General features: G+C 36.3%; 1 protein-coding gene across 1 annotated transcript in view; it reads right to left on the reverse strand.

Annotated features, from left to right (window-relative positions):
• Window positions 1-22,709, reverse strand: part of EMB (embigin) — a 37,299-nt gene extending 14,590 nt beyond the window's left edge. The window contains exons 1-4 of the mRNA XM_039869911.1: window positions 22,431-22,709; window positions 11,862-11,951; window positions 1,691-1,877; window positions 1,383-1,471 (exon numbers count right to left, since the gene is read on the reverse strand). Coding sequence (XP_039725845.1) covers window positions 1,383-1,471; window positions 1,691-1,877; window positions 11,862-11,951; window positions 22,431-22,512 — 448 coding nt within the window. The 5' untranslated portion in view covers window positions 22,513-22,709. The remainder of the gene's footprint in view (window positions 1-1,382; window positions 1,472-1,690; window positions 1,878-11,861; window positions 11,952-22,430) is intronic.
• Window positions 22,710-23,187: the final 478 nt, after the last annotated feature.

Genomic DNA, 23,187 nt, shown 5'->3' on the forward strand with positions numbered 1-23,187 from the left:
CCTTAGATAGTTAAAGGACACTTGATAAAATGTTTACTAGGATTGTGTATGTCTGTGTGTACACACATGTGTGTGCATATGTTTACTATCTTTTTAGCTCACTGTGAAGGAAGGAAAGAAGAAAAAGAGGGAGGGATTGGAGTAGGGATGGAGGGAGAGAGAGAAAAAGAAGGGAAAGGAAAAAGAAAAAAGGAAAGAAGGAAAGGAATAAAAGGAAAGAAATGTATAGTATATCTATCCTTCACTAAGTTAAATTAGGCAAATGGAGGAAAGAAAGTTAAGAGAGAATGCATATGATCAGAATAACCAGAGGATGATAATAGTTTCTGCCTCTGCACAGACGAAATGACATAAACACAAGAATTACATTTCCTGAGAAGGAACATTTACAAAACGACATGAAGGAAATGAATCTGTGAGTGTAGAGGGAATATAGGGAAGGATATAGGAGCAAATCGTCTTAAACCATGGCAATGATGAAGCAGGCCATTCTGCTATTGACGGGGTCTTGGGGACAGTATCCATATTTTTTGCCAGAGCAGCTAGCTAGAGTTCACAATTTTTAAGAAAAGTAGAAAATGATTTCTCATGTACTCTGGGAAAGTACTGTGAAGCAAAGCCCAAAACATTTAATATGGCAACAGACCACATTTCCCAAATACCAACATGGACACTGTGTTTCACTTATCTATCACAGAATATGGGTTTTTCATGAAGGTAATTATCTAACTTGAATGACTAGTCTTTATTATGAGATTGAGACCTTTAAAGTTTTGGTTTAATGATTTTAAGAGTAAAATACTTTGATTTTTTTTGTTGTTGTTCACACAAAGGAGAGCTATGGATTATATTCTGGGGTTTGTCCTTACTTGATGAGATCAAAAGCAATCTTTTGTGCATCTCCATATTATTTTTAAGTTTTATATATCCCTAAAACCCCAAGTCCTGGAGCCACTGACACAGAATACCAAAGCATATTCTCACAGTCTAGGAATGCAATAACTCAGACAACTAGAGGACTATTATAAAAGCTCTGAGTTTAGAGGGATAGATGATACAAACGTACATACATACATACCTACATAGAAGAAACTGCTATGATTTGCAAGTAACATGGCAGCCTGGTCTTTCAAACTAAATTCTGTGTTTTAGACTAAGGAAGGGAGGCAGGAGTGGGAGTTGATTGGGAAATACAAATTCTACCACTGGGAAGACACTAGAAAACATTTTTTTCTAAGTTGCCACTTATGATTCAATGGAAAACATATCGTTTTCTTTCAACTGCATTATGTCTACTATTATAAAAATAATTTTAAAATTTGGAGATTTAGAATTCTAAGAATAGAATGCTGAAGTTACTAGTATCAGTTATTAGTACTGACCTTTGAAATTAAATGTTCCCCTTTGTTCCTTTTCCTCTTGAAAGAAACAAGAATAACTTCCCATTTGTTTGCTATTAATGATGGTGAACCTAAAAATAATTTAAGTTATTAATATAGGCTTAGTTCTCAAAACTCTTAATGAATTAATAGAAATTTAAAAATAGAAAAAAAATCTGTAAATATACAAATTAAAATATTAGCATAACATTCAAGTGACAGCAAAAAAAAAAAAAAAAAGAAGAATGCCAGTCAGCAAAAATATTTAGAATTTAACTAGTAACTTCATCTAGCCGTACAGGTATACTCACACGTATTGGGTATACAGGATGCTTCCAGTTGCGTTGATGAGATAATTAGTCTCAAGTAGTTCATCACCTTTTCTCCAAGTCACATTTACTGAATTCAGATCCCCAAATGTTGTGAACTGGCATGTGAGTTCTATATTAGAAGGTCTTTGCAAAGTGATATTTTTTTCCACTGGAACACTGGAATGTTCTATTAGCCACAAAAAAAAAAAAAAAAAAAAAAAAGATGTAAAAGTTACCCTTAGGGGAAATACAAAATATAAAACAATTTAAATCATCAACAATAGCATTCTACTGACAGTTTCTTAATGTAACATTCCTTTCAAGAATTATTTCTCTGTCAACATAGATTCGGTTTCCTTTATTATTTATTCTCTTTCATAGGCACAGATAAAGAAAAGTCTTGTTAAAACACTAACAGAATCACAAAAGCCTCAGTCTGTGATCTTAATCTCAAAATATCTAGCTGACAAGAATATAGGGGAAAGAGAACCATATAAAGTAGTGCCATATGCTCTGACAGTGTAGGAAACAGTACAATTGTAAAAACAAACAAACAAAAACTAGGGAGAGAATGGAGTGACTGTTTTAACTCTTTTCAGTAATCATATTGGTAGTTATTAACAAGAATGATTTGTGTAAAATGTGGGTTTGTATGAGTCTTCTTACTACTTAAGAACTTGGAGGAATTGGGTAAAGATACAGATCTAAGACAAAAGAATTTTAAATAAACACCCTGTAGTATTAAATTTTCACTGAACTTGAAATACCAGTACAAAGCCATGAGGTGGTATATCTATATATAACTATATATAAGTATGTAGAGATATAAATATTTCACTTATGAAGGATACATAAAGCCAACTTTTTTTTTTTTTATTTTGAACAGCGGTAAACAAAAAAAATATCAAGCAAGTACACTGCTCTCCCTATACTAAATGTACTACTGGTAACCAAATAATAGAGAAGGAAAACCTTCTCTTTATAGAATTTCGGCAAATGAGTGAACAAATGTAATGCAATGATGTTGCAACCTTTAATGAATCATGGATCTAGGCATTTTGCATCAATTGCTACAATCATCTCAAAAATGATGTGTGTCTCTCGAGGAGGAACACCCCACTACCTAGGAAGTGATCTGGTATTAAAGGGGCAAGAATTCCTGAAACTGACTAAGGTCTAGATCCAATTACTAGGAAATGCAGAGGAAAGGGAAAACATGTTAAAACTACACCCCATGAAAGTAATCAACAAAATCCAGATTGTGAGAAAAACGCTATAAAATAAATGATCTGGTTTTTTTTTCAACAGATTAATTAGAAAAGAGAGATAAGTCTAAAAATGCTGATACATTAAAAACATGCCTTTAAAAAAAAAAAGTAAAAGTAAAGTATAGTATTGAGAATGTACATCTGGGTAATAAAATAATTTTAAAAAGCAAGGAAGGGACTATATAAAAATCAGCATAGTGATGGTTACTCTTAAGGGGAAGGAAAGGGTTGTATTCAGGAAAGGGGACTACACTGAAAAAACACATTTCTCAATCTTGTGCTCAACAGTATGGCATTAAAATTAGAATGCAGAGCCAAAATATACAAAGGGGAAAAGAGAACTTAAATAAAATAGCATCACTTTTAATTACCTTTAAAACTTTATAAAAATGCTTCCTTAAGCAAAGACCAGATACAAAGTTTGCAAACAGTTAAGTACAACTAGAGTGAAGTGCTTTGTGAGCACATGCTTGAAATAACTGCTCATGTGATTGCAAAATTACTGAATTCGATTTTATGCTCAAAAAGAAAGAAGAAGAAGAATACCTTCTTATAGTAAGAAGGTATAGTAAGACCTTAACAAGATTCAATTATATAGGGAAATTGAGTCAGTAAAACTAAAAGGATTTACACACTTTGTCATATTTTCTGAGCATCTGCTACATGCCAGAAATAACACTAGGTATAATAGTTACAGGAGAAAATGTTTCAAGATTTACTACATTTGGTCCTGAGCTTGTTTTTTTATAAATTCACTTTTAGCTCTTAAAAAAAAAGTGCCCTTAAAAAGGTAGTCCTATCTCTCTGTCAAAGAAATTTGCTTCATTGGTCAATTTCATGAAGGAGTTCTCTACACACAGTCTTCTCTTCACCCACATTCTCATTTCAATGTAGCATACTCTGGTATTTTACCAACCACATTACAGAAAGTGCTTCCTCTTAGGTTAAAAGTTGCCTAATTGTTTAACCTGACAACCTCTTTCCAGAGCTCGTGTTTTATTTGATGTCTCCAAAATATAAGATACTGCCAGATACTACCTACTTCTTGAAATTCTCTTTACTTTTATCCTGTTTCATAATCTAACATTTTGCTAGCCTCATCAACTTTTCCAACTACCTGAAAATGTTGATGTCCCTTGAGATCTGCTCTCTGGCCTCTTTTCAATTTCACACTCCCAGTGATTATCTCTAATACCCTTTATTTGCAAACCTCTTGGCTCCTTTCAAGACTTACTTCTTGATCCCCAGGCCCATATACTTCTAGGTGTCTACTGAGCATCTAAACCTAGATATCCCATAGGTACTTCAAACTCAGTATATCCAAGGGAGATGCATTAGCCTTCTCTTCCCCTGTGACTTATAACACTGAATCACATATGGTAGAATTCAGTTTATTCTCGCTCTGAAATGTCAAACCAGTTTGCCCAGTTGTCTCCAAACCTCCTTACTATAGGCCTTTGATGGGTTCAGGTCACACTACCCCCAAAATATGGCACCTTAGTATATTGAATATTTAAGCTGAAGGAATTTGAGAAAACGGCAGAAGCAAAAAGGTCACTCTGACCCCACCCCATCCCTTCTTCCCTGAAACAGGTCATAAAACCCTCAGGTGAAGGGTGCTTCCCCACACTTGGAGGAAAAGAGCATCCTTATCCCCACAAACCAAAGGGACACAGAGAATTCTAATAAAGAGGCCTTGCTAAGCTTCCCCCAGTTTATTACACTAATCTCATACTCTGACCTATTGTATTCCTCCACAGCTGTCCCCTCTTCATCAAACCTAGCATAAACATATTCAGGTTAACTGTTTATTTGGGTCTTCATTTCTTTATGAAGGATCCTGTGTTATGTAAAGCATATAAAATTTTCTCCTGTTAATCTGTCTTTATCAGTTTAATTTTCAGACCCAGTCAGGGGCCCTAAGAGGGTGAAGGAAAACTTTTCCCACCCTTATGCCTTCGTTATCTTTCACCAAGACCAGACAATGACCTCCTAACTTCTCTTGGCAATGGTTTCTCTTTCTCCACATATTTTCTATAACAACACCAACGTTATCCTTCTAAAGCAAAACTCAAATTATTTAGCTGCCTTGATTAGATACCTCTCATTTGCAAATAAAGTATCTTTTTTCTTTTTTTTTTTAATTGTGGTAGGAATACAACCTGAGTTCTACTGTCTTAACAAATTTTTAAGTGTACAATACAATATTCTTATCAATAAGCACATGTTGTACAGATCTCTAGAACTTGCTCATCTTGCATAACTGAAACTTAGTACCTTAGACGAACACAAAAAATTAACTATGAGAGATGATGATATGTTAATTAGCTTGACTGTAGTAAGATTCACTATATATACATGTATCAATTCACTATATATATAAAACCATGTTAAACATGTACACCTTAAATCTATATAATTTTAATTTTAAAAATATTTTTAAAAAGAAAAATTAACCATAATAGAAAACCTAAATCAAATGAGATCTAAATCACAGCTGGCAGTCAATATCATAAAAACATTAATTATCCCCCAAATTAATTTACAGATTCAGTGGAAAGTCAGTCAAAATCTTAGAAAAGTATTTTTTGTGGAACCTTACCCCAGAAAAATCTATATGTCCAGGAAAAAAATCTAAAAGTCCAGAAAATACAAAAACCCATTTAAAAAAAAAAAAAAGCAAAGACATAAAGCTGTATCAAATGTTTCAAAATTATATTTATTTTAATGTTGCTGGAAAACTCTAGGAAACTAATGAAACAAAATAGGAAGAATTTTTCATATTACAAGTTGGAAATTATTTGTGGGTCAGGAAGTCAATTTAGTAGTTACCACCAGATTTTTTTTTTAATGTATTGGAAGAAAAGAAAAATAATCAGAGTGTAACACACTTATTACACTAGCTGTTGCTTGATGAACATTCTGTTTTGCATATGTGCATGCATGGGTGGCGTGTCAGGTTACAGGATAAATTTACTTCTTACTTTACCTAGCACTAGAAAATGTTTGAAAAACATTGAAACAATAAACAGAATAATATATGGAAATTTGAAATATGATTAGGGTGGTATTTCAAAGCCATAGGAAAAAGAACTATTCAATAAAGGTTGTTGAGACATTAGCTATGTATATAAAAATAACAAGACTAAAGTTAGTGCTCTGTCACACACAATACATAAAAGTATATTTCAAATAGGTTAAAAACTGGAGGGTGAAAAACTCCTATGAAAATATTTCTATAAGAAAGGATATTAACAAACATACATACATATATAAGTATGTCCAATTCCAAAATGCAAATTAAAAAAAAAAAACCAATGATGTAGCTTTTCACACTCATATTGCAAAGACAAAAAGGTTAATATTAAGTGCTAGTCAAGATATAGAAAAAATTATACTCAGATATGCAAGTAGAAGGAAGGGGTAAATTGTCAGACTACTTCGGAGGGCAATTTGCAATCTATTAAAATAAAAATGCACAGAAATTCTAACTCAGCAGTTCTACTTTGTAGTATTAATCCAGGAGAATATGCAGTTATACCCAGAGAGAGATATGTACAAATGTTCATTGCTGCATGGTTTACAATAGAAAAAAAATTAAACTAGAGTCCATTAAGAGAAAATGTCTAAGTAAGTTGGTATATTTATACTGTGTACACAAGCAAAGGAAACAAGCTAGTTCCATGTGAAGTGCCTAGATCTCCAAGAACTAATGTTAAATAACAAAATGCATTTTTCAGAACAATGTGTATATGTCTATACCACTAATATTAAAGAATACAGAACAATATTATATAATACTACATAATCTCTAAGGATACATACGAACATACACACATTGAACAAGGGAGAGAGAGAGAGGGCTAGAAAGGAGAAAGAGCAGAGACAGAAGTGGTGGGTGGGCAAAGGGGCTTTGACTTCCTCTGGCAAGTTTTCATCCCCAGAAATTCTATTCGGTTACTTTTCAAACATGCTTTGTCTTTTTATTTTTATTTCTTTGATAGCAGGCTATTCTTTTCTCATGTTTTAATATTTCTCCTTTTATGTCCTTACCTAATATTTCTACAATCTGAAGTTCTGGACTGTCGAATCCTACTGCTCCTTAGCTCACTCTGTGTTCAGGGCTGCTTCATTGTTTTTTACGTGGCTGTCTTGTGATCTGTTCCTCAGTAGAGATTGCATACCCAGGGTAGGCGACCATTCATAGATGTTTTTCATTTGCTTTCCTGCAGAAGCATCACACCTACTGCAGTACTTGGAAGCTCCTGCATAATGCAGGTAATGTAAATTTGAGATCTAAACCTTGCTGAGGGCAGATTCTTGTCTCTGAATACTCAGAGGAGTTTTTGTTTTTGATGCAGAAAGCCAAGACCAAGAATCTAACTTCTCATCACCTGTGCTGGTCAGCTAATTTTTTCCCCCTAGGTCAAACCTTTCACTGTATTTAAAGCTTAGGAAGGATCAGCTTTCTGGGAGTTTTCAGTTCCAACTCCCCTCCTTGCCTAGATTCAAGGCTTTGTTCTTACATCTGTGGCTCTTAAAACTCAAGAGCCTTGGCAACAAACAAGGAAATCTAACATGACTTCAGTTTACAGTTCTGATTCCTTGGTTACCAGATTCGATTAGTGGCAATTGTCTTTACTTTTTTTGTGTACTTAGCTGTGTATTTATAAGAACATTTGCTATATTCTAGATTTTCTAGGTGTGAGGAGGATTTTCAGATTCTCTGATTTACTATATTGCTGGAAATAAAATAATGTTTCAACATTTTTAATGAACCCATTTTTACTTATGCAATTAAAAATTAATAAAATATGCTAAATATATATCAGTGAAACAGAAATAGTCCTTTTTTGAATGTACCTTATTGAAGATGTAGCTTTGACTTCATTCTCAAAGACTGAGAGGACTGGAACTCAGCAGGAGGGAAGGAAAATGATGGGATTATAACCAATTAGGGGAGGTCCCATGCCTGTTATCAACACCATCTTCTAACATTTTAGTGAGATTCTTTATTAAATGTTAACTACCATGTGATTATTAAATCATTGTCTTCCCATGGTGACAGGCTTGGGGGCAGTTACACAGCTCCTCTTTTTAATGTGTAGAGCAGTGGTTCTTAACTGGGGGTATTTTTGCCCCCCTCCCCCCACCCCCGCCGCCATGGGCAGACATGAGGCAATATCTGAAAGTGTTTTCAGTTGTCACAACTTTGTGCATGCTACTCACACCTAGTGGGTAGAGACCAGGGATGCTGCTAAACATCCTGCAATACCCCCAAACACTCCTCCTCCCTAAAACAAAGATTTATCCAGATCAAAATTTCAATATTTCTGCTAATCAGAAATCCTGGTGAAAAGCAAAAGTTGCTTGCAGCTATTGCCACTTGTGTTACTATGGTGGATCTGTCTTCTGTCTTCTCTTTCTCTCATTCTCTGTGAATGTTAGGATTCCCTTTTTTTCCTCTGTACACCAACAGTCTTCACGTAAGGCTTGAGGACTGGCAGTCTGCCTCTGAGAAACATCATAAACGCCTGCCCCTTGTTGGAGTCCTTTGAGGATCTTCTCGGCAACATAGTATCTGAGCAGCCAAATGTAAACGAGTCTCACTTCTGTTCTTTTTCTCAATTTTATAGACCAGGCACCTAGCCCTGGAGTCTGAACAGCCCTAACCCTGGCTGGCTCTTAGGCAATGCGGCAACCTTTCTTGACCTTGACTAGTCTTCCCAAAGTTTACTCCGTACCTTAATCTACATATCTGTACCTCCAATGACTGCTTTGTCTACCTCTATCCCTTACTAGGACCATGTCAAGCCAGCTGCTCACATCTCAACATAGTAAATAAAATGTGCCACTGGAGATAGCCTATACCAACATCACCAGGGTGGTCAAAAAAACTGCCAGTGGATGTTTTGATTTTAATCTCTTTGGTTAAACTATAACACACTGATCAAGATACCAAACGCTATGATATGCAGAGGAAGTGAAAAAAATTAAAATAACAATAAAGAAACACCCTAATTGCTGTAACACAAACAATGAATTCCAAATATTGACAATGGGAAACAGTACAGCAATATAAAAATAGTCCATTCTCAGAAGATTAGTTTTAAAAATCCAGTGATATCAGGAAAAAGGAAAAAAAGACTTTTATTCTTAGTCAAGTCAATTATACGCTCACAATATATTCACTATCTCAGCAAATGCAATTTCTAACATAAACCTATTTAGAAATAAGGCAGTTAAAATAGTTTCGTTTTCATTGTCTTTGAAACTTTTTACCTTCAGGCTAATGTAGATTTTCTTAAAATAGGTATAATTGTTTTAATGATGCTGTTGAAAGAATTAGTAATTGGGCATTAAGAAAGCCTGCATAATATAATGGTTAACAACATGACCCTTAGTGCCACACTGAGTTCAAAACTGAGCTTCAGCTTACCGGCTGTAACCTTGGTCAGTTCACTCACAAATAATAATACTCCTTGTGTACGGTTGTTATGAGGATTAAATTAATTTTTATTTAGAAATATATAGTCAGTCACAAACCGCATAAAGACTTTTCACTCAACGACAGACTGCGTATACAAAGGTGGTATACTATATAGCTTAGGTGTGCAGTAGGGTATACCATCTAGGTGTGTGTAAGTGCACTCTATGATGTTTATACAATGATAATATTGCCTGACCAGGCATTTCTCAGATCTGATCCCAGTCCCTAAGGGATGCGGGACTGTACATGGTACATAGTCAATACCATGTGTCTGTTAAGTAATTAGCAACATTTTGGAAACATAAAATAATAAACAACCAGGATTTCATGAATCAAAGGTCATGTTTTTCCTTCTCCCAGGCACAGGATCCTGTGTTTCCCAGTCTCAAGCATCTTTGAGTAAGTTAAATGTGCTAAGAACTAGGCCAATGTTATAATGTTGGCCCAAAATTTCCAACTAATGTATTACATTTCAATATCTCTACAAGAAACATTTTATCCTAAAAGAGAAATCAACTCCTAAAATGGCCAGGAGGAAAGAGAAAATAATAAATAACATCATAGAAATGTTGTGTCATTTACAGATGTACTTGAGTGGTTTTATAATCAGTACTGGCAGAAGTCAAATAAATAATGATATGACAATATGAAAACATTCTATTCATAAAGTGAGTTAAAAATATTAGTGATAGCAATGAGAAGAAAGCCAATGGTTCCTAACAATCACAAATACATCTTCACATTTAAATTCTATGTTTCAGTAAAGGCAGATTCTTAAACCAAACTTTTTGATGAGAAGGCAAGCAGAACAACGACATACATGAAAATGCAACCATCTAGGTCACAGATAAAAGATCCAGTGTTACAAAATTAATGTCAAATCTCTCTTTTGTCAGCTAATAACAAACCTGGACTTCAATAACGAAAAACTTCATTCAAAAATTATTGCATTAGAGAAAATGTTCCAGACCTTGGATCTGCAGGCATCACAAAATCAAACAGAAATAGGCCTTTCATAGGGAGGGGTCAGCAGGCTAGCAGGAACTCTCGAGAAGGAACTGGGCAAACTAGTGAGTGGAAGCAGACAGTATGATTAGGCTGTGGTCGGACTTGGGGCAAGTCGAAGTTCAGGGGCCTGGAAAGAAGAGAAGAGCCTGACTGAAGTTTGATCAGGCTGAGCCAAAGGTAAGGAAGCAGTGACAACTGTGCACCCCCAATCTCCTCAGAGCAGTAGGAGTACCGGTTTCAATAGCAGTCTTAGAATAAGAGAGCAGTTAGGAGGTAAGCCCTCCAAACAGGTTCAGTAAGTAAATAACCAGCTTGGCATACACTAAAAAGTTCATTTCTTGCTCTCGCCCTGGGCACCTGACCCTTTTTCCCCACCAGGCTCCAACTGTTCTGGGTGAATGAGGGTGTGTGCTGCTGCCAACATCACCAGGCTGGTCAAAGGATTTGCAAACTTCTGTTTTCACGTGAATCTCTCTTAAACGTTTCATCCTGACAGAGTAAAGCAACAACTGGCACATGCAAAAAAGTAAAAGAACAGGTAACAGCACAGGAGCGTTGTAATTAAATTTTACAAGTAAGAATAAATAAATTTCAAATACTAAAATGGGGACAAACAGGAGTGGCACAATGTCACAAAAATGTTCTGCTGAGAAGCTCAATGCAAACATTCCCTTGGTATCAGATTGGGGAAGAAAAAGCACACCTTTTATTCATATTAAACAAATACAGAAACAGTTCCTCAGATAAGAGGGCAGTTAAAGACCTGGACATGTAGTTGCATAAAACTTGTTATTGTCTTAATAACAGGTTTGAAATATGTTATGTGCTAATTAAACCTTTAATACTGCTAGTAAAGCTACTCCTAGTCTTTTAAAGAACTCTAAGATTACTTTTGAAACACAAATCCAAAACTGAGAAAAGAGAAAGCAGAGCTGAGTTTTATTTCAGAGTTCTTGTTTTTCTGCAGCACTGTCTTTGACTCATTGACGGCATCTTTAATTTATCTGCCTGAAGATCTTCCACTAGGTACATGAGTTCTCTCAATGCAGAGTGATTTGAATGGATGCTCCAGCAAAAACTGATAAAAAAAATAAGAGTATCTGCAATTCAAAATAAGCCCTCGCCTCTTCCCAAGTGTCCCTTTGCTAGAGAGCCTTTCTTAGCCCTCCCATGTCTAGACTAGCTACCACCTCCCTGCACACCATCCTCAGGGCATTAGACTTTCACATTCTATGTTATGTAGTAGAAGGTACTATATATATTATATATATACTAAAATTATACAAGGGACTGGTGTGTTTCTCCCAGACCATAAGCAGGGATTAGTACTTCATGAGTCAAAATGCAGTGGCTTGATAAAATAAAAACTTAGGTTGGTATTATATTATTTGAAATATACATTTACCAGTCAGTGATATGTTATGACTCTCCAAGGAAAGGTTAGAGTATTTCCCCAGCATTTCTTCTCGGACAGGTAGACTCATAAAAGGTGAAACTGTAAGAAAGAGAACATGTGATTACATATTCTTATGAAGATTAAAGGACTATCCTATCTAAAAGCTAGTTTACGACAGCTAAAATGTTATTGTATACTATTAATGAAAAATAATGTTTTTAGGAAGATCTAATTGACTAGGTCTTATATGCTGCACAGATATTCAGAAAGCTATTAGGTTATTAAATGAGACTAAATTTCAAAGTTTTCCTATTTTCTTTTACTGAAAAATCCCTATCGATTTACATTAGGTAGCTTTAAAAAAAAACTTATTTTCTTATCCTACAATTTATAGTTTCTTTATAAAACATAAATGAAGACACTGAGAAATTTAGAGTGGCAGAAAAAAGAAAAGTATGATGAGGCAGAGAGAAGATGAGAGAACAAAGAGGGACAGAGAGACAAGAATAAAGGGCATAAAAAAAGGAATAAAATAGAGAGCACTGGGCAGCAGAGGACACAAGATAAAATGGACGCACCGTGCGAGTTTGTGCTGCTAATCCTTTTCCAGCTATGGTTACAGTACAAGGCGTCCTCTACCAAACTGACTTAATGGTTTTCCTGTCACTTACATCTTCTTCTGAAAACGTTTATCAAAGAAACAAGGTTTGCATTTCCACTTCTCTCATTCATCTCAAAACTGCTTTTTCTTACACTGGCTGCTACTGTTTCTTTGACTTTAGGGCCCCAGACCTTAGCTACCATGAAAACTATCCCCATTCTGTCGAACAAGTCAAGGAAGGAAAAAAGGTTTATTGTCGTCAATTTGGCTGCGCTCTTTAAACTTTGTTCAATTTAAATTATTTCATTTTTTTATTCATTTTTTATTTTATTTTTTATATTCTACTCAAGAAGTTATTCTTAGTGTAAGATTAGATTTCCAGTTATTTCCTTTTCTTCTTTGTATGAAAAATGTTATCAAAGTTAGTGATTGCTTTTGTCGCTTCAGCTTACATATAGCTTTTACAATTTTGCCTAATAAAAAAATCTGCCTAGAAGAGCTTAATTCCCAATAAGTTGTGTTCCAGAGGCTTAATAATTTCTAATTCAGCTTTGGAAGGTGGAATGCATTCTCCCTTAAAATAATCTTTTAACAAATTAATACTGAAGTTATACTACCTATACTAAGCTCTGACAGTGAGTACACAAGAAAATATGCCCCGAGTTTCTCACTATGCTATAAGCAATACAAAACTTTTCCTCCACCTACATCTAATGTACATTCTTTCTCTCTGTTTTCCCCAACAACACACACACACACACACACACACACACACTGCCCAAAAAGGTTTTTATCAACATTTTTTTTCCTAATGAAAATTATTTTTTTCCCTTCTTGGGCATAGTTCATTTGGAGATTGTATTAAAAAAGAAAATATCTCATGAAGATCAAGGCAAATGCTATTTACTTATAGATGGGAACCTGGGAGGGTCAAGATGGGAAGGAAGGAAGGAAGGAAGGAAGGAAAAAAGGAGCTGTTTTATAATATCACCTGTTCAGTGAAGCTTGCACATAAACTTTGATACCTTTCCTTCCTTTGCTTTCTTGGCCTAGCCTACTGCAGGATAGAATGCAACCTTGAGAGTTCTCACCACACTGCTTATCTCTGAAACAAGCCCATAATCTTTTCAAAGGATCTGGCATCATTATTTATTATTATTATTATTATTATTATTATTATTATTATTATTAATTTATTCACCCCTTTAGCAACAATAAAAGAGTGACATAAGCTGAAAAAATTCTGTCATTCTTCTTATTTCACTTAAATAAGTGAATGTACAGAGCACCTTGCACATGCCTGATGCTGATGAAGAGTGCGAAGCTGAGTAAACTCAGTTCCTACAGGGCTACATGAATCATACATAATATCAGTTTGGGCCCACAATTTGTGATTGTGAGTCATCAGAATTTTCGAGTAGCACTCATTCATAGTAGTGACAGTAACTGGCCTGTGTATTTTACAGAAGTTGGCGTGTGAGCTAGATTATGAAGCCTCATCTACATCTCTAAGAGACTAGAAGTAGAATGGAGGTGGAGATGATGCCAAGGAAATGAGCTGAGCCTGGAGTTATTTTCCCATTACACCTCATCAGGACCTGGATGAAAGGGGCCACCTAGGTCCTGCATTAGAACAGGAGAGAAAAGAGATCTGAGCTTGGCCTCAGAAAAAATCTAAGCTTATAAAAGTTGAAAGAACAGAAGAAAGAGGAAAAGAAACAAGCTTCAAGAGTAGGGAAGTGTGGGTAGTTGCAGAATACACTAGCAGTTGTGACCACTTCCAATTGCCAGTTCGTATATTAAAAATATAATCAGACATCCATAAAGCAGCTACCAGCTGTAGCCTAACATCATATTCCCTCTAAAACATTCATCTTATCTTGCTCAAGTTCCAGATTCCACCAAACTTGCACCCCAAGTGCAAACGAACATGTATAACTGTTGTGATTTTTGCCTCGGGAAGAGTAACTTAAAGAGGCAATGTATACAAACATCCTGAGTGCAAAAGCAGGGCAGTCTACAGAAGGTGTTAGAATAGTAAGAGTGAGTAGTTCTTTGTTTGGCCAAGATATTTTTTAATTAAAAAAGTGAGAATGTAAACCTTATTGCTTTCAGTAGGAGGACAGCTGGCGGGAGGCTGATTCAGCTGACATTGGTGTTTAAAGGAAATTGGCAGGAAATTCAGGCAGATGTGGTTTAAATACTTCCCTGAAAGGATTAGACTGAGTCATAAAAATACAAAATGGAGAGGCAGAGATTTTGTATCCGAATCCAAGTTCTGCCATTGACATGTTATTTGGGGTTTCATTCCATGAAGAAAGGAAGGAAAGCTGCATAATTTTGAGTGATGGTGCCAAGATCATAACATGCATTCCTCAACTTATCATACTCACCCCTTTCTTAATCATTGCTGGACACATTCCATGTGGCATTCCTTCGCAGGTAGTGGCAAAAATGCCAACATAAAAGAGTAACATCTAATAGTTGTTCCAGAGATTAAAAGGTTTGTTTTTCTCCCTCTGCAGGGAAGATGGGGTGTGTAGGTTTGCATCAAAGAACTGAATAATATCTTAATTTTCACCTATTATTATTTCATGTGAAATAGCAAATGGCATCTACTTAAATAGCTTTCATACATTATATTTAAAAATAGACATTGCTAGAGGGACTTATTATGTTATGCTGTTGACATTTTCAAATGAAATGAACGTTTTATAATTTCTCCTTAAGATATCAAGGTAATATTTTCACATGTTTAATTTTGGGACCTTGTTTCATTGAAATAAATTAGGAAGGAAAGAAAGAGTAACAGTAGAAAATCGCATTAGGTTTTCAGATTTGCTTTTATTTAAATCAGAAAAGAAGTTCTACTATATCTCCATTTAAGAATAAGCATTTCCTCTAAATTGCTCCCCCAAATTTTCTTTATTATATTTTAAAATCTTGGAAGGGTCTAAATTTCATTTAAGAAAGGTGTAAGAAAAAACTGTTATCTAGATAAATATCATTATTTCATTCACATAATGTATTGATTGCTATCAATATGCATAATTAAAATTATTCTAATAAATCTTAATTTTAGCATTCTGATATACAGCCATATAAATGTGAAACCCAATTACAGAACACTATAACCTAGGAATGGACAATATATACTATGTATAAAACAGAGTTTTGGAACTCAAAGTATATTTCCTTGTGGAACCAACTACATATGACCATGACAAATTGTAAAAGCCATTTAAGTCATAATATGGCTGAACTATGGCATTAAAATATCTAATTACTAATATTGCTTATAAACAATACATTTAGAATTCTACTTCCGGGTTCTATATATACTGCTTATGAATATATTATTCCTATGCCCTGTCCATAACTGCAATAGTAGAAAGAAGAAAAGGGGGAATAAGACACTATACTCCAAAGAGAACTTGTAAAAAAAAGAAAAGAAGATTTGGCAAGAAAATAAATTCTTAATGGGGACATTTATAAGTTAGACTTTCTAAGTCAGGGACAGAAAACAGTCCTGACAGGGAACTCATTTTTTTTTTCATAATATGGGAACTATTGGACAAGAAGGCCATTTTCAGACTAGTTAAAAAAAAAAGAACAACTAAAAAGCCTAATGACAAAAGCAATGTGCACTTTTACACAGCCTTGTAAAAATATTTTTCAAACCTGGTAATATAGGAATATAAACAAATTGATCTTTAAAATATGACTTTTACAATAAAATATATTTTGAAGCACAGTATGGAGACTTATGTTTCGAACTACCTCTGTAAGGGTCATTAAGATATTTTAACAGTGCAAACTATGCCAAATAAAACTCTTAAAAAATAAAAATCCAAAAGTTTGACTAGGATTTCTGCTCTAAGGATAATAAGTTCTTAAATTGTTTCACTCACTAGTTTATTCTTTGATAAGACTTTAATTGTATTCAGTAGTTCTCAACTGGGGATGATTTTGCCCTGCCAGGGGACATTTAGCAATGTCTGAAGACTTTCTGGTTGTCAAAGTTGGGGAAGGTTACTAGTATCCAGTAGGTTATATTAGTTTCCTAAGGCTACCGTAACAAATTACCAGACATATGATGGCTTAAAACAACAGAAGTTTATTGTCTCATAGTTTTGGAGGCTAGAAGCCTGAAATTAAGGTTGAGGGCTTTGCTCCTCTGAAGGGTCTAGGGAAGAATCCTTCCTTGCCTCTCCCTAGCTTCTGTCAGGTGCCAGCAGTTTTGGTGTTCTTTGGCTTGTAGCTGCATCACTCCAGTCTCTTTGCTCTGTTTTTATATGATTCACCTTCCTTCTGTGTATGTGTGTTGCCATATCCAAATCTCTTTCTTTCTTTCATAGAGACTACAGTTATTGAGTTAAGGGTCTATCTCAATCCAGTATAATCTCATTTTACTTTGATTACATCTGCAAAGACTTTTACAGATACCAAGGGCGAGGAGGACGTGAACATTTCTTTTTGTGGGACACTGCTCATTCACTACACAAGTAGAGGCCAGGATGCTGCTAAACATCTTAAAATGACAGCTCCCCACAACAGAGAATTATCCAACCTAAAACGTCAATAATGCCAAGATTGAGAAATCCTAATTTCAAAACAGGTACATCCTCATCAACTATGATTCGTCAACTTGATGATTTTTAATAATCTCCAATGACCTTGTGGTCCTGAGGTCCTGTTCTACATAGTTTAGGTGCAGATATTTTAAAGCATGGACATTTCTTGCTACCCTTCTTCACCAGCCACATCTTCCTGTCAGGCTGCTATTCTGAGGACCTTTTACGAAGAAGAACCAATTGCTGAATGGGTTTTGAAATGCACACCAGGAAACCAGTTACAGCTATTAGCTCACTTCAGACTCTCGGCTACTTCACAAAAGCATTTTAGGCTTCCAGATCAATCAAATAGTACATCTAAATTCCCTTTCAGGCACTCAGAACTATGTAATTATAAGGCTATAAAAAAAGATTCTGTCTTGGGAGTAGATATACATTAATAATGATATAACAACAAACTTTAAAAATGCCAAAAAATGTAATTTTCAATTAAAAGAATAACATCATTTTTAAAGATAATATCTATTATTTCTGTACTAAAAATATTATTTGAGAGATCTTGTTATGTGTGAATACTGACTATGTCTTATTAGGAATAGAGTTTATTTTTAACAAAACATGAGATTTTTTTTTCTTCTATATGCACTTGTATCTCCTAACTTGTTTGTTTCTATGGTTCACATATTATTGTGAAATATGGGAGGCCAGCCATACAAAAGTAACTTTAAGAGATTACAGTTTAGGACACATAACCTTGACACATAATGTTACTGTTTGAGAACAAATACTCTTTTGGAAAATGCTACCTAAATATTTATACTCATGACCATTTCTCAACTATCCCCTGTGCTTTAACGTCCATGTTAACTCAGACTTTCTCAAAAGGAGTTGAAATTCACTTTGCTTCTTTTCAAAAAATCTTGAACTAACAGAAAAGTCTCCGATACAGAATAAAGAATTTTCTCCCTGAACTATTTGAGAATAAGTTGCTGACCTGATGACCCCATTTCTCTCTGAAACATTAATGTACATTTACTACAAAGGACGTATCCCCAAATTATCCCACTACTGCCCTTACAATAGGGAACTAAGCATTTATGCATTACCATCTCATCCCATACCTCATCTAAGTTTTAACAAAAGTCCTTTTGTTGAAATGTACTTTTTAACAAAAGGTTCCAACTCAGAATCATATGTTGCCATTAGCTGCCATGTCCCTCTCTTCTCCTTCACTCTGGAAGACTTTAGTCTCTCCTGACTTTTATGACCTCGATACTTGTGAAGGTCCCAGGATAGTTATGTTGTAAGATGATCAGATTCAGAGTAGACATCTTTGGTAGGAATAGTACAGAGGTGACTGTGTCTTTCTCATTGCATCCTATCAGATGGCACACAATTTTTATTTTTTCTCTTTACTGATAATTTTCACTTTACTTCATTAAAGTGATATTTGGAAGGCTTCTCCACTGTAGTTATTCTTTTTCCATTTTCATTAGTAAGAATTTTGTGTAAAGTTTCTTTGAAACTATGTAATATTCTGTGCCTCATTAAAATTTTAATTTATATCAGTAGATACTTGTGAGTACCTATTTTATTCAGTAGATACTCGTGAGTACCTATATTATTCAATGGGCATTATTCAGTGGATCCTAATAGATTCTGGTCCATTAGTATTATTATTATTTTGTCCCAGGTTTGTCTAATGGGAGTCCTTCACTCTGGCTCCTGTATCCTTTTGACATGACCTATCGTTCTTTGAGCACTTCATTGTTTCTGGCACAAGAAACAATGATGTTCCAGGCTTATTTTATACTTACCCTACCCTAGTCCTGAAATGAGCCATTTCTCCAAGAAGTCCTAGTTAATATCAGTAAAGACTGCTGTTTCAAATTAAGATTTTGGTGCTAAGTATGGTTATTACTACTGGGAAATCACTGCTTCATCTCAGTAGACAGAGTCAAAAATACACACATCTCTATTCATTCACACACGCATATAACATTAAATATGGTGGATATGATATATATGTATATAAATATGACACATACATTATACATATGGTAACACATACACAAATTTAAATCTATATCTCTATTTACATAGATGTAGACATAAGAATGAGATATATGTTTAAAGTCATGAATTCACACTAATGCTACAAATTACGATCTAACACCATGAGGTTCATTCTAATTGTTCTTTATTTCCTTCTTTTCTAGTGAAAAATCTGGATCTTATTACCCTTACTTACTAGCTTTACTTATTTGATCAGTCCCTCCATATATAACTAAGTTCCCATTGCCGCTGCCACACCTGGCCCCAATGGTGTCTTCCTCTCTCAGGCTCCAGTACTCTGTGCTCTCCTGCATCCCTGATCAGGATCAGATGACACGTGTCGATCTGCGCCTGCACAGAAGACCTTATCAGTCTGCTCAGCTCTGAAGCCCAGCACCAGACCACTTCTCTGCAGGAACACCTACCTCACTGTGCTCGGGCTCTAACTGTCGACACAGGGCCACTCTCCTACCTGGACACCTTCCTGACCAGGTTCAACCTCTAATTCTCTGGTTCAGACCCCCCTGGCTACTGCCCTCCACCAAGGGAGGATGCCTCCCTGCATGTCTCCACTTCATGGCTATAGGCCCGTTCTTGGAAGGAAAGGAAAAGAGATGAAAGAGAGGGACAGAAGCCAGGAAGAGAAAGAGACAGTTAAACTAATTCTTTAAAAATGCTTATATATGATGTATTTTGATGCATCAGATACAACTCTATTAAAGATAGGCTTATAGTTAATCTGTTCCTTTAAATGTTTTAAACACCGTGAAAGGTAAAAACTGCTAAAGTTTTCTGCTTAAATATAGACTAACACAGTGTCAGGCCCATCTAGGAGCTTGAACTATATCTATTCCAATAAATATTTATTACTAGGCAGTTGCTCTGGAGCAGGGAGGTGGGGCATATAGAAAGGAAGCATATAATTCTAGAAGTTAAAAATGATCATTTCAAATGACTCCCCTGCAAACATTTTTCAAAATGTAAACATGACCCATTCTCTCAATTTGTTCCATGTAATAGTAATAACAATGTTTGAATATTCCCATTTAAGTCATATTTCTTCTTACAAAGATTTTACATTTCTTATTTAATTGAAATGGTCTAAAAGAGTTGAGTCCCTCCCTATGCCTAACTGGACTCCAGGACTCACACTGTGTCAACACGTCCTTCAGTTCAAATCGAGCATTTAGATTCACACACTGTGCTCTCTGTTGGTGGCTCCAAACTTTCATAAACATACTCAGTTATCTCAGAGAGAGAACTGAGTATTGTGTTTAGGAAGATTGGCTTTGGAGTTGAATTGAACGATGCTTAATTTCCTACTCTACTACTTAATTATGTGTACTTAGGTATTTATTTAACCTCCCTGAGTTACAATTTCCTCATCTCAAAGTCAGGGTCAATAAAAACTAACCCATATGGCTATAAACTGCATAATGCAATGCCGATGATGCAATACACGTAGTTGTTATAAGTAAATATGAAAAATTATAACCACTTTTATTATTAAAATTTGGCCAAAAATTTTAGGTCTATAGAACATCTCTAAGTTCGAAGCACCTAGATAATATATATATATAGCAATAAACATCACAATGTCCTTTAGCAAAGAGGAAACTGAATCTCAAGATCAATACAGAATCTATAAAACAAGATAAGGTTGCCTGCCTGACAATTTTTAATTCTACCTGAAATTAGATGCTAACTTCATGCCTTTTATGTGGCACATTATTCCATAATTTTGGTTTAAGAGAAGCTAAAAGGACAGGACTTACACTACATACAAACACAGACATTTGCCATATATACATACATCACCCCATTTAATTACAATTTTATTTGCTAATTTATTCCACTTTCATTTATTGCTTACTTTTTTCTCTTTAGAAGTTTACTCTGAATGTCAATTTAAACTTGACTCCCTGAAGCCAAGAGTAAATATCTACCCAACAGTGTACTCTAGGCCATGTCATTTTAAAGTAGTGGTTTTCAACTTGCTTAGGATCACATAATTCACATGATTAAAATCACAGGGGATTTTAAAAACTTTCGATGTCCAGGCTGAATCTCAGGCCAACTGAATCAGAATTATTGAGGGCAGGACCCAGAAAGTATTTTTAAATACCTGGCAATTCTAACATATAGCTAAATCGAAAACCAAAGTTCTAGGACTAATCCAGAATGCACTGGTCCTCAGAACTGCAATATTCTGAGGTGAATGGTGAGTGAATTTAGGGATAGAAAAATCAAAGATGGCCTGAAGGGGAAAGACGCCCTTGACAGTTCTTTATAAGTGGTATGAATAAAAAAGAGATGTGGGAAATTTAGAAACTGAAGCGACCCAAATGTTTTGTGAACAAACAGGCCTTTTAAAGGACATTTTTTAAAAATAAATAATTGTATCCTTTGATTATCTTTCTATCTTTATAGTATATTATGAAATATCTACATGCTATAAGCTCATAAAAATGAATTCCTATGAAAAGTTGAAAATCTTGTGTAGAATAATATCCCAATTTTAGTTAACCGTTGGGCAATATTTGCCAACTTGAAAGGCAATCTGTTATCCTAAATGGCTGCTAACACTGAAATTTATAACACAGGAATGTGCATTAGAAAATAGGTTAGAAAAAAAAAGAAAATAGGTTAGCTGGAATACTTTCAACATAAAAAATAATTATAAACAGGTAATTATTAAACGGCAAATTTTTTGCATACAAATACCTCTTTCAAAGTGTCTAACAAAACAACCATAAAAAACTTCATCGTCAAAGACCATGGTATAAAAGACACACACACAATCAATCCAATGAGTTATGGGGCTTTGTTTGGTTGTTGTGTTGTTTTTACGCCGTAGTTTCACAGCCTTAAAGTTAATACACCCACCTGGAAGCAAGTAGGTGGTATTTAAGCCTTACAATCAATTCGAGTGAAGGGAGTTGGCCTGGGAGAATGTGGGTTTCACAATACGGCCGCTTTCGCTGAGGCCAGTCGCTGCCTGCGCCCGCACGCACCCTCACACCCATCGCCCTCTTCCTAGGAACACCCAGACACGGCCCTACTACCAGCGTCCCCGACTCCGGGGCACTGTTGGTGTATAATTCAGAACCCAGAGCGGAGGAACCCGAACTGCCCGAGTCCTCTCGTCGGGTTTAGATAACCCAAGCGTGGCCAATGGGAGGAGGCGGCCGCTGCTCTCTCAACCTGCCGTTGCCGGCATTCTCCCTCCCGCTTCTCCCCAACACCCTTGCCTAGGCGCGCTCGCCAAGCCCTCCGCCGCGGGGACCAGAGCTCCGCACCCCTTCCTGCGCGCCCTCCGCCCCCTCCTCGGTCCTGCACCCGTCACACCTGGGGGATGGCCGTCTGCCAAGCTCGGGCGTGCAGCGGCCAAGAGGCACGGGAGGATAAGCAGCCCCGGGAGAGTGCGCATGGTGCCGGCAGGTCAGCCGCGACCCTCAACAAGGCCTGTCTCTCGGCGCACCGCGGTGGGTACCTGGAGTCCCAGCGCACACTAGTGGGATGCCAGTCCCGGGGACGCGACATGCGAGAAAAGGAGTGGGAGGGGCCCGGCCGCCCTACCCTCCTCCCCCGAGACGCTCTCACTGCTCCAGAGGCCGCCCCAGAGCTGCGCCCGGCTCCCCATCAATTATGCAGCGCGTTGCCGGCTGCAGGCGCGCCCGGATGTGCGGCGGCCACCTCCAAGCCTTGTCCTGCCCACCCTCCCTCATCTGGGCTCTGACGGGTCTGGAAGGGAGCTCGCTAAAGACATGGGGTTAGGTGATGTCTAACTCATCTCCTGAGGGAACGGTTGAAACTATATATGTTATATTATATTTCGTATTATATTATATATTATTTATATGTCTATGTCTGCAGATTACCCTTTGCAGTTCATTTGAAGCAGGATTTACTTATTTACTTTGTTGGGACAGATGAGAGGGTGCAGAACACTTTTCTGTCCCCCCTACCCTCCTCCCCACACACACACCCGGTTCATCCCTGGGTTATTAAGGAGACTTAAAATTGCACTGGCGAAAGGCGCTATCCAGCTGCCCTGCATCCTGGACTAATCTTTGTTCTGCGTACCAAGTACCAATCGCACGAA

Source organism: Pteropus medius, unplaced genomic scaffold, assembly GCF_902729225.1.
Source record: "Pteropus medius unplaced genomic scaffold, Ma_sr-lr_union100, whole genome shotgun sequence".
NCBI classification, from domain to species: domain Eukaryota; kingdom Metazoa; phylum Chordata; class Mammalia; order Chiroptera; family Pteropodidae; genus Pteropus; species Pteropus medius.